At 40.3% G+C, this 12653-nt stretch overlaps 4 protein-coding genes across 4 annotated transcripts; all 4 read right to left on the bottom strand.

Annotated features, from left to right (window-relative positions):
- Positions 1 to 1051: 1051 nt before the first annotated feature.
- LOC135349362 (uncharacterized) lies at positions 1052 to 2632 on the bottom strand. Its single transcript, XM_064547897.1, has 2 exons — positions 2528 to 2632; positions 1052 to 2182 (listed from the first exon to the last, which is right to left on the bottom strand). The coding sequence occupies exons 1-2, from the start codon at positions 2596 to 2598 to the stop codon at positions 1138 to 1140; spliced, it is 1116 nt and encodes a 371-aa protein (XP_064403967.1). The 5' UTR covers positions 2599 to 2632; the 3' UTR covers positions 1052 to 1137.
- A 2948-nt stretch (positions 2633 to 5580) lies between these two features.
- On the bottom strand, positions 5581 to 6852 carry LOC135349360 (procathepsin L-like). The gene is made up of 2 exons (XM_064547894.1): positions 6692 to 6852; positions 5581 to 6598 (listed from the first exon to the last, which is right to left on the bottom strand). Exons 1-2 carry the CDS (start codon positions 6773 to 6775, stop codon positions 5708 to 5710), a joined length of 975 nt encoding a protein of 324 aa, XP_064403964.1. The 5' UTR covers positions 6776 to 6852; the 3' UTR covers positions 5581 to 5707.
- A 2537-nt stretch (positions 6853 to 9389) lies between these two features.
- On the bottom strand, positions 9390 to 10561 carry LOC135348503 (uncharacterized). Its single transcript, XM_064546730.1, has 2 exons — positions 10425 to 10561; positions 9390 to 10365 (listed from the first exon to the last, which is right to left on the bottom strand). The coding sequence occupies exons 1-2, from the start codon at positions 10514 to 10516 to the stop codon at positions 9405 to 9407; spliced, it is 1053 nt and encodes a 350-aa protein (XP_064402800.1). The 5' UTR covers positions 10517 to 10561; the 3' UTR covers positions 9390 to 9404.
- Positions 10562 to 10999: 438 nt separating this feature from the next.
- On the bottom strand, positions 11000 to 12220 carry LOC135348504 (uncharacterized). The gene is made up of 2 exons (XM_064546731.1): positions 12079 to 12220; positions 11000 to 12034 (listed from the first exon to the last, which is right to left on the bottom strand). Exon 2 carries the CDS (start codon positions 12019 to 12021, stop codon positions 11101 to 11103), a length of 921 nt encoding a protein of 306 aa, XP_064402801.1. The 5' UTR covers positions 12022 to 12034; positions 12079 to 12220; the 3' UTR covers positions 11000 to 11100.
- Positions 12221 to 12653: the final 433 nt, after the last annotated feature.

Here is a 12653-nt window from a genome sequence, read left to right as displayed (position 1 = left end):
GAACAGCTACGGTGGGGCTTCATTATAGGAGAGACATACAAGCAACTTGAAAGTGGAGAATTCGAGCTACTCCAACGATCAGAAGCAAGCCCTGTGTTCCCGGGTTATCTATCGTGGTGGGGAATCGATGTCAAGCCATTTTATAACACACAGGAGGGAAATGAATTATGTGAAAACATTAACGTTATCCAGAAGAAAACTATAGTTTTCAACTAACACAACAACACAAACACGCCTCTGTTTGTTTATAAACAAACAGAGGCGTGTTTATGCACATACATACATATCAGTGTACGACGCTAGCAAGAGTAATGGCTAAACGAGCGGTCATATAGTCAGAATGTACTAAACAGCACAGATGAAACAGATCGATGAAATAAATCATGTATATATATATATATAATTATGGTCATTTATATTACTCACACACTTGTAATTTAGTCTATTATGTATCTATTTCCATACATGCTTTTCCTTTGGGTTGTTTGGACACACCCATTTATCCCCGTTAGGGGGTGGTTGCTTATAAAGGCAGAAGTTATGTTCCACTGAACTTGTTTCAACTAACTTCTTTTGGCCTGCAAGTGAGCTGTTGCTCTGATTTGGGGCAAACACTATTATAGTAGCTCCCTGTTGAACTTATTATCCTTACAACCAGTCCTTTTTGTTGTATAGCCGGCTTTTGAATTAATGAGTCCCTTGTGCTGGAAAAGACTAAAGTACTTGAAATCCCCCATAGAAGGCATTAATTGGAGCTCTTCGTCTCCTTCTAGACCAACCATGACTACATAGCAAATTTCATGTACATGCATGCAATAGGGTTCCTCCAACTTTAAGCCGTACTTGAATATTTGAGGGCCTTAGATCGATTCTAGTGCAATTTCAGCTCACAAGTTATCATAATTATAGCAGCACAAATTAATGCTTAATTACTATAATGAATCTGCCAGATCCTGGGGGGGGGGGGAGAATTACTCTCTTGCCCCCCCTCAATGCATCCCTGCCTATAGTCAGTAGGTCAACATGCATAAAGCACAGATGATACACAAGACAATGACAATTAAAGTATAATATGTACCAAACACATTTACACTCATACATTTGTAATTTTAATTTAGTAAAAATAGTATGTGGATTCTATAGTTCTCTTGAAAGTTTGTTTGGACACACCCATTTTCCTCCATTAGGGGGTGGTTGCGTAGAAATGCAGAATTTATGGTGGTCCACAGAACTGGTTTGAACTAACTCCTTTTGGCAAGTGAGCTCTTGCTCTGGGTTGGGGAAATAGAGTGCAAATACTAGTTGCTCCCAGTTGAACTTAATGTCCTTAAAACTGCTAACGATACATAATGCTCTGAAATTCGGTGTTTTTTGTTGATCGATGACGACTCCTTCGGAATTAATGAGTCCCTTGTGTTGGAAGGGACTGAAGTACTCGTAATCCCCCATAGAAGGCATTGATCGAAGCTTTTTGTCTCCTTCTAGACCAACCATGACTACGTAGCAAATTTCTTGCTTATACAATAAAGTTCCTCCGACTTTAAGCTGAATTTCACCCCTAGGCTTATCGTCTCTCGCTGTTTGATAGCTGGTAAGTAGGTCAGGAAATGCTAGACTGTAGGAGTTGTTGCCGTAGATGGAACTTGCTCGCTCATTTAGATAGCCAGGCACATAGTACAGTCTGTTCTTCTGGATATCGTTAATATTTTCACATAATTCATTTCCCTCCTGTGTGTTATAAAATGGCTTGACATCGATTCCCCACCACGATAGATAACCTGGGAACACAGGGCTCGCTTCTGATCGTTGGAGTAGCTCGAATTCTCCACTTTCAAGTTGCTTGTATGTCTCTCCTAATGAAGCTCCACCGTAGCTTGTAGTCTCGTCCCAAGTTAGATCACCTTGTTTCCCTAGTCTGGCCCTTGTCTTGAATGTGTAGTAGCCTTGTGGTAATGTAGAACCGATGCTCCTTGCTGACTCATCATGTGTCATGTGGGATACACGATATATGGGGATGTGTGTAGTGAAGTTAGGAGTTTTTCGCAAGTGCTCTGGGTAGCATTCTCCTACTTCATCCCACTTGTCTTGAGGGAAGCTTCCCCAGGGTTGTTTGGGGGTGAACTCGTTAGGTATCAGAACCTCGTAGTACTTGCACCTCTTACTTCCAAGGTGTTTGAAGTACCTGTGATTGTATATAGTTAGGTTTACACATGATGAACACACACAGTATACAAGTCTGCAAAGTACATAATTTGTAACATTGACAGAATAGATCATAAAGTGCATCAGTGTAAGCGTGTCATTGTTTATATGTATACACTAGGTGCCTATATAGCTAGCAGTACTGCTAGCCTCGATTCCAGGCCGATAAAAATACGTGTTTTAATGTGGCCTGGAATCGAGGCTAGCAGTGCAGTATCTGTAAATAGTCCTTTGCAACTAATCATGTTGGTGGAACATGCAACGCTCTGAGCTAAATTGCACAGATTCTACAAACTCCAGCATCTGATGTGTGCAACAATCTTACTCTCCAGTCTTAATTTCAGCTTGCTCAGCCATTCTAATATGTACACACACATGTACATGCACACACACCATTCTTTCTCTTTCTTATTATAGCCCATGATTATCTATATATAGCATTCATTACATAGTCGTATCTATATATGGTACAACAAATGGGCAATGAATATCAGTACAAATTAATTGCTCATTTATATATAGCATTCAATTAAGCATTACATAGTCTACCTATATTAAATTGTATGGTACAACATGACAGTGGGCAAATTAATTGTCCTCAAAAGTATCATGTAAAATCATAGTAGTATCTGCCTGCCTGGATTTACGTATTTCTATACTTGTCTCTCTGAGTTGATAAAGCTAAGGTCCACTAAACTGGTTTGAACTATAACTCCTTTTGGCAAGTGAGCTCTTGCTCTGCATGGGTTGAGGAAATAGAGTACAAACACTAGTTGCTCCGTTGAACTAATGTCCTCCCACCTAATAATAACTTTGTGTGTGGATTCATAATCTGCATACTTCTTTAGTTTGTCATCGATTAATTCCCGACCACGATAGATAACCCGGGAACACAGGGCTCGACTGCCAAATTAACTTAAAATGTTCACTTTCAACATGTCTGTGTCCACCATTATATAGCTTTTAGCTTTATCTCTTTATTATGCCTCGAGGCGTAGCCGCACGAGGGATACGGTAAAGCTGACTCTGTGTGTGTGTGTGTGTGTCTGTTCCAGCTGTAACTGCTCAACGGTTGCAATGCGACGAAAACTAACAGCTTCATAGGCTTCTAGCCACGTTCTCTTGGATTTTGATTCGTGGATTGGATGTAATGCGCATGCATGCGTGCTCATTCCCCATGTGTGAGAAAATAATATCCAAGATCCAGATTCTCCTGGCAGAATCTTAAGGGCCTGGTAAGCCACAAAACCCTACCATATAACAAATTAATATAGATAACCTTAGCCATATGCAAGTACACAAGTCTTTTCTTCTCAGTTATGATAGATATTATCATGTTATATACACTGAACTCCTGATCCTGCATGGAAGAATCAATTTTCTTCTTTCTTGAGGTCCTGGTACTGGTAAGCCAATAGATAACAACTGACAATAGATGCATGTAAATAAGTATTTTCTTCTCAGTGAGATAAGCTAACTTTAATGTAAAATTCGTTATAGAAACTACTATAACACTAATACTTTTTGAGCGAAAGCATAACATGGCGAGAGGCATTAGCAAGCGTGCAACACTCGTTATAACAGTGGAGTATCTTGGTTCATGCGCGGTCAAGAGGGGGAAGTCCCCTTGACGGTGTCCTTCAAGCCTGGCTATACTGAGGGAGCACTCCTAGTTATCGTGAGCACACACACACAATCCCACCCACGCACACACATAATACACATACCCACACACACACCCACGCACACACACAGGTATGGTCTAGCGGTCGTATCTCGTTTACTCCACTGTGTTTCCAATATTCTCTCTCAAGCGACACCCACTTTCCCACCTGAACAATTGACCCCGTTGACATCTTCCAGTGCACCCCTCGCCTAACACGGCCGGCTCTGGGTGTGTCAGTTAGAGCAAACCACACCCACTTTTACTCTGCCGAACTGAACAGTCATTGATTTATACGTACATGTACATGCTATCTATTTCCATGTACTATAGACATGTAAAAAATTATTATGCTGTTTCTGTATTATTATGCCTCGAGGCGTACAATAGGCAATAATAGACATGTAAATAAGTATTTTCTTCTCAGTAAGTAAAATTCATTATAGTAACACTCTAATACCCCCGGTGCTAATGCTTTTTGAGCGAAAGCATAACATGGCGAGAGGCATTAGCACAGCGCAGCTTGCAACACTCGTAATAAAAGTGAATGTCACAAAATAGAGTTTGTCTTTAAAGTGTGCACAAAACTTCACTTTCTATTAGATACGGTATGCGTGGACCTATACCGTGTTCCTTTCCAAGAAGTACTTTGTGCAGAATTGGATGGATTGTTTAAAAAATAAACTGTTTGCTACTGCCTTAATGAAAAGTAGTAGGTGCTGCTACGTACCTAATCAAAGGTACCAGGGCTGCTGACTAATGAAAGACAGTAGGTGCTACTAACCACAGTGTAGTAGGGCTGCTACGTAATGAAAGGTAGACAGGCTACTGACTAATGAAAGACAGTAGGTGCTGCTACCTAATGAAAGGTAACAGGGCTGCTACGTAATGAAAGGTAGACAGTGCTGCTGACTAATGAAAGACAGACAGGTGCTGCTACCTAATGAAAGGTAGCAGGGCTGCTACGTAATGAAAGGTAGACAGTGCTGCTGACTAATGAAAGACAGACAGGAAGTGAGCTGGCCACCGCCGGTTTCCCGGCCACCCACTACAGCTCCGGAGCCCATCCAAGGCCGCACTTTCTTTTTAAGGTAGCTATATACTTCATCCCACTTGTCTTGAGGGAAGTTTCCCCAGGGTTGTTTGGGGGTGAACTCATTAGGTACCAGAACCTTGTAGTGCTTGCATGCACCTCTTACTTCCGAGGGGTTTGAAGTACCTGTGATTGTATATAGTTAGGCTTACATGATGAACACACACAGTACAAATAGAGTAGAACCTTATGTGTAAACTGTGGTCATCGGTATGTACGTACTCTACCAAAACTAACTAATAACAATAACTAATAACTAATAACTAATAACTAATAACAATAACTAACTAATAACTAATTAATGACTAATAACTGAAACTATAAGGCCAAGCTAGAAGTATAGTCTGTTATTTGTGCTTACAATAATAATTGTTGTTGCTCTATGTAAAGGAACGTGCAATGCTCTATAGTATAAGAGACTCAGCAACTCCATGCCGTGCAGTGTCTGATTACGTACATTGTCAATCATTGTTACTTGTGTGCATGTATATATAGTATATACCACACACACTCTTACTCTCTTCAGTCTTATAATGTCAGCTCGCTCAGCCATTCTTTCTAAGTAGTCTCTACATACAGTGTAGGGTACTTAATTTGTTTGTTTACTTGTTATAACGAGGCATAATTATCAAGAAAGATATAACACAATCATCTATTATGGTACAATTAATATACATGCAATCAGGAGTTCATGTACTCCTGATACAATACTAATAAATTGTCCTCAAAAGTAATGACGTGTGTTCCTATCACACAGTTGGGTAGATAGCTGCAGAAGCTATGCCACAATTGTTCTCTTTGTTTCTAGCCATCTTGATGTATCCCTCCTCCCCCCAGTCGTTGCCCCAGCTGTTCTTAACCAACCAATAGTCTTGGCCGTTTTCCGTCCCGTAACCAACCACCAGCACAGCATGGTCTCGTACATCAGGGTTACACATTGGCTCGTAGTACACACCGGAACTGTAGCTCTGGAAACTGTGCTTACTGGCATCAATACTGACTGAGATTGGACCAATGGAGGCACATGCCACAGCTAAAGCGTTTTCATCTTCCTTCCTCAAAGTTACATAGCCCGTACAGTTTGCTCCAATGTTGTTTTTGCTGTATCGGCATATTTCATCTTTCCCTTCGTACGGATAACTCTTTTCGGTATCGATGCCACCGTTGTCTTTGATGTATTGGAATGCTTTGTATACGTTTCCACCCTTACAACCATTATTGGTCCAATTAGACGAGCAATCGATCAAATTCTGTTCACTCAATGAGACTAGTTTGCCAGTTTTGTTGAAGTGTTGTCCCTCCAGAGAACCTGTTGCGCTGAACGCCCAACACCCCCCACACTGACTCTGATCTTTTACCTCTGTCACGTAGCCTTTCTCTCGCCAATCGACAGATGAAGGCAGCTGGAAACGAGGATTTGGAGAAAACATACGAGCAGAGGAAGGGAAGTCCGACATTTGATAGCCGTTGTGTGTCTTGGTGAATTCAACGTTAGTGAGGTCGGAGAACTTGTTGACCTCAAGAGTGAAGCCGTGCTTGTCAGCTGCTGCATTATGAGCGTCCACAAAAGCTTTGTTCTCTTGCCAGATGGTCAGTCTGTTCAGCTCCTCCGTGACATCGTTGTACTGCTTGTTGTGCTCCTGTATAATTATAGTAAAAGTATAAAACATTACAATTTCTAGATTTGCATGCATATTGGCTGCAAAAAATTGTTTGCTCAAGAACGTATGTACCTTCTTCCAAGCTTGCCAATCTTCTGGATTCTCCAGGGCAACGGTCAGGCTCACAAGTGCCAGTAGAAAAAGTGCTTTACCCATATTTATCTTAATAGATCAAGTGTTCACAAATGTGAATGCATGCAAGCTTTATACAAGCTAAACCATGATGACCTTTCAGTTTTGCATTCATTTATAGTACAGCCAAAAATATTCATAGAAAATTGGCCTTTCAGTTAATCAACTTATGCACATATTCTGAGTAGTAGATCTACCCACCATTTAGTGTTTACCACTTATCCTGGGTATAAATTGTATATAGTCTAGTAACCACCAAAAGTTTCCCAAAAAACCATTCAGTTTTTGTCTACATTTAACATAGTTTTGGACTATTGCTAATAATAAACTTATGCACATATTCTGAGTAGTGTATAGTAGATCTACCCACCATTTAGTGTTTACCACTTATCCTGGGTATAAATTGTATATAGTAGCCACCAAAAGTTTCCCAAAAAACCATTCATAGAAATGTTTTTGTCTACATTTAACATAGTTTTGGACTACTGCTAATAATAATTATTACTTTACCTGTGTTTTAGGGTTAACTGATAGTCTACCTTATTGAGTAATTAAATAAATCTAATTTCCTCTGCATTTTGAGCACTTTTCTTCGAAATGCTCATAATCTGTCTTGGTGACTGAGTACACACTAGATTTTGTCTATCAGTTGGAAAGTAGAATGCAAAAACAAGTGCCAGTAGAACAAGTGCTTTACCCATATTTATCTTAATAGATCAAGTGTTCACAAATGTGAATGCATGCAAGCTTTATACAAGCTAGATCATGATGACCTTTCGGTTTCATTCAGTCTGATTAGTGCAGCCAAAAGTTTCCCCAACAAATATTCATAGAAAAGTGGCCTTTGGAGCCAACTTATGCACATATTCTGAGTAGTGTAGTAGATATAGCCATTCATAGAAAAGTAGTGTTTACCACTGATCCTGAGTATAAATTGTATATAATAGCCATGCACCAAAAGTTTCCCAAAAAACCGAAATGTTTTTGTCTCAGTTTGTTAATTATTATTACTTTACCATAAAATTATATAGTAGCTTGCCTTAGGTACATTGAGTAATCATCAGTGTGCATTATAGTCTGTATACGTAGTCTGTATAGTCTGTGTGTTATGTACATTATAGACAGTTAACTGATAGTATTATTGAGCAAATCTAGAATCCTCAGCATTTTGAGCACTTTTCTTCGAAATGCTCATAATCTGTCTTGGTGACTCGAGTACACACGAGATTTTGTCTATCAGTTGGAAAGTGGAATGCAAAAACAAGTTGCTCCCAACTGTAACAATCATATTCGTTTTCTCCCATGGGGTTCTTGCCTACTTTTTCAGACTTGGTAATCGAGGTAGCTTTGAATCGAGGTGTTTTGTTATAGTCAATCACTATTCCTTTGTTGTCAACTAGACCATTGGACACAAATTGAGAGAATTTAGGCCCTGCAATACTTGGCATGTTACTGAGTTAATCATCATCCTGTAAGCAGACAAAGACCACATAGCAAATTTTCTTTCGATATCGTAGAGTTCCAGCAACTTTCAAGCACACTCTAGCTCCTCGTATATTCCTTGCTTTCTTGTAATCGCTCAGTATGTCCGATAGTTTGATGCTAAATGCTACACTGCCATAGGGGGACTCTGGCTCAGCAGCAAGATAGCCGGGAACATATCGACCATTAACTCTCTCCCTTGAGATACTCTGCAGCAGCTTGCAATCGTCCTTCTTATACCAGTCTCGCACATCGATCCCCCACCAAGAGAGATAGCCTGGAAACACTGAGTCTGTATGTAGAATTTCTTCAAAAGTGTCATCACCAATGTGTTCATAAGATTCATCGAATCCTCCTTCATATCGATAAGATTTTCCGTATTTCACTTTTGGAATAAATTTGTATTGACGATTTCGTACATGTTTTCGTACTTGCTCGATGTGTCGTGCCTCTGTGGGGTGGGTGATGTGTACCAACCGATAAATGAAGAACAGAGCTGTCTGAGCAGGAATCTGAGTAGGAATATAGGTGGCTTGCCATGCTTTGATTTGCTTCACTTCGCTTTATCTATGAGTGCCTAAATATTGCTGATACGCATGAATATAGTATAGATAATGGTTGTGGTTACCATGCCATTTAGTCCCTTACGGATACCTCCCCCAAACCACGCCAATCAGCAGGTGTATGTGCACTTAACAACACACCCATCATGTCACGCTTCTATTGCGAAATATCATTGTACAAGAAGCTATTATCATAATTATGTATAGTTTGCCTTTTTAAGTTGTGTGAATTTACTATAATTATAGATATTATTTTGTTTCGCCATGCAAAGTTGATTTCACAAGTACAAAACACTACAATTGCATGCATGCAGGGGGTGGAGACAATTAACTCTTCAATCTGTGGTATAGCTTAATTTATTACTCATAAGAGGATTACACTACACCCCTCTATTAGACATGCTATTAGCAGTACAGCATGAGGGCATGACTATCCAACTTATTGCTGCATGATTGTACACAGGTATTTTCAGATCAAATTTCATTCAATGATCATTACCAAATGGACCCATCAGAGTGCAGGATTTTACCCAACTGCAAATTTTGTAGTTGGGTAAAATCCTGCACTCTAATGGTAATACAGATTTCCCATAATAATTATAACGAATCTAATCCATCGGTGTAGTGTTCTTGCATTTCTGACAATTTTCATCAAAATGCTCATAACTTGTTTTGGTGACTCCTTTACACACAAGATTTTCTCCTCCGGTTGGAAAGTAGAATGCAAAAACAAGCTGCTCCCAGCTGTAGTTATCCCAAGCGTACCTTTGTCCTCTCTTGGGTTTCCCATTGTCGTTTCTAGCGGATTTGATAATATTGGTAGCTATAAATTCAGGTGTCATGTTGCGGTCAATCACTATTCCTTTGTTGTCAACTAGACCATTGGACACAAATTGAGGGAATTTATGTCCTGCAATCCTTCTTGGCATGTCTCCGAGTTCATCATCCTTTAAGCAGACAATGACCACATAGCAAATTTCGTGTCGATATCGTAGGGTTCCACCCACTTTTAAGCACACTTCAGCTCCTTGATCGCTCTTCCTTGCTCTCTTGTAATACTTCAGTATGTCCGATAGCTCAATACTGAACGCTACACTGCCATAGGGGGACTGTGGCTTAGTAGCAAGATAGCCGGGAACATATCGACCATTACGTTCATTCCATGAAACGATGCTCCTACCTTCATGCCAGCTGTCTCGCACATCGATCCCCCACCAAGAGAGATAGCCTGGAAACACTGAATCTGTGTACTGAATTTCTTCATAATTTCCATCAGCTTTTTTCTCATAAGTTTCACCGTATCCTCCTCCTTGGTTAGGCTCATAAGATTTTCCGTACTTCATTCTTGGAATAAACTTGAAGTGAGAGTCTCCCTCTTTCTCAATGCCACCTGCCTCTGTGGGGTGGGTAATGTGTACCAATTTTCTGATTGGAATAGTAGCTGGGAGAGGGTTGTCTGGAAAGTACGTGGTTTGTGGGCCAACTGGATCGTCCCATGGATTCCGGGATACAAATTCGTTTCGGAAAAGCACCTCTGGGCATCTTTGTCTGTACATTATCTTGATATCCCTATAGAACATAAGCTGAGGCTTATACACATAATTATCATCATCTATACATTCTCCTACCTTCCAGTCACTGTCATCACTGGGGAACTATCCATGTCTTCCAATACAGAGGTGTCCGAGGAGGATTCTGGGCTAGTAGAATTGCTTGCCATACTTGTAATGATATTGAGTTTCAGTTCAGCCTAGCCCTTTTAAAGGATATTCGCAAATAATTGGTGCATGGTTGGATGATTTTGGTAAAGATAGTGGTGAAGATAGTCCATGGTTACCAGAACTAGTCCCTTTACGATGTATGCCGATGATTATGGTAAAGATAAGTGGCTACAGTGTACCGAGAATATGTGTGGCAGCTGGATATTATAGTGAAGATGTCGGTATACTAGACAGAACATTGTCCCCTTTCCAGATGTTGAAGATAGTGGTTACAAGACATTAGTCCTTACACGATAATGTGTACCATGCAAATATTTGCTGGATGAGATGTTTATGGTAAAGATGGCGGTTACCAGAACGGTGATTATCCCTTAATTTAGACATTGAATGTTATACAACACCACCCATCGTTTCTATTGTGCCTAGCATAATATTATACAGAGATTTTGCTAGCCAAAGTTGATTTCACAAGTGTAAAATATACAAAATAGTTGTACATGTTTTGAGAAATACAGTATACGTGGTATGCATGGCACTATAGGGACATAACAATTTTTTAACCAATCTATGTAGAGTATAATATCTAACCGCATTTCTGACAGTTTCTTGCAAAGTGTTGATAATCTGTCTTGGTGACTTGTGTACACACAAGATTTTCTCCTCTGGTTGGAAAGTAGAATGCAAAAACAAGTTGCTCCCAACTGTAGTGGTCATAAACGTACATGTTTTTTCCAGTGGGGTCCTCGCCTAATATTTCAGACTTGATAATCGAGGTAGCGTTGAATTCAGGTGCTTTGTTGTGGTCAATCACAAACCCATTGCTATCAACTAGATCACTGGACACAAATTGAGGGAATTTAGGCCCTGCAATACTTGGCATGTCTCCGAGTTCATTATCATCCTTTAAGCAGACAATGACCACATAACAAATTTCCTTTCGATATCGTAGGGTTCCACCCACTTTCAAGCACACTCTAGCTCCTTGTATATTCCTTGCTTTCTTGTAATCCCTCAGTATGTCCGGTAGCTCAATACTGAATGCTACACTGCCATAGGGGGACTCTGGCTCAGCAGCAAGATAGCCGGGAACATATCGACCGTTAATTCTCTCCCTTGAGATACTCTGCAGTAGCTGACAACCGTCCTCATACCAGCCTCGCACATCGATCCCCCACCAAGAGAGATAGCCTGGAAACACTGAGTCTTTGCTCGTGATTTCCTCAAACTTTTCACCACCTATGTGTACATATGTTTCACCAATTCTCTCTTCGTTATAGGACTTTCCGCACTTCATTTTCGGAATAAACTTGTATCGACGGTTCGGTACCTGCTCTATATGTCGTGCCTGTGTGGGGTGGGTGATGTGTACCAACCGATAAATGGGAATAGTTGCTGGGAGAGTGTCATCTGGGAAGTCCACCCATTTCTTGTGCCACGGATCCTGGGGTCTGAATTCACCGGGGAAACGAACCTCTGGGTACCGATATTGTCCATCATTGTACATTTCCTTGATATCTCTGTATGCGTATATTAATTAGTATTAACGTGTACTCAGGCTTACCTTCCTGTTACCCTAACAGGAATGCGTTCTCTGTCCGAGGGCTGTGAGTTTGAATACACTTCATTTGAGGGCCCGAGACTGATGAGAAGGTTGTTACCACTCTTTGAAGGTGATGAAGGTGATTACCCATTTGTCATATCCTTGCTGGAGCTCACTGTAGTTAAGTTGTGCCCAATGATATTCAAATAACATTGTGGTAAAGATAGGGATTATGAATGAGATTAAGTTTTTGAGGTGTGGTATGTGTCTACACAACTACGTTGCACCTTACAATTTTTAGTTAAAAAAGGCTACATGTACAAGTCATGTAGACATGATGTTTTTTAGATTTATGATAAGATCTAGCTACATGCACAAATATACATTCACAGCTGCACATAGCTACATAATTATAGTTATGCATACAGTGTACAGTGAGCAGACTGAGAGATGATTTTGTTATTGATTCTACTCTCTCTGCTCCAGTCATTGGCCACTGGTACTCTGAGCTGGAGCTACTCTGGTTATGAGGCCCATAGTCAGGAGCTGCTGTCATACAAGAACATGGTAATTACTGAGGCTATCAATTCGTCTGA

This window comes from Halichondria panicea, chromosome 15 (assembly GCF_963675165.1).
Source record: "Halichondria panicea chromosome 15, odHalPani1.1, whole genome shotgun sequence".
Taxonomy (NCBI): Eukaryota; Metazoa; Porifera; class Demospongiae; order Suberitida; family Halichondriidae; genus Halichondria; species Halichondria panicea.
This window is presented reverse-complemented; position numbering and strand designations above follow the sequence as displayed.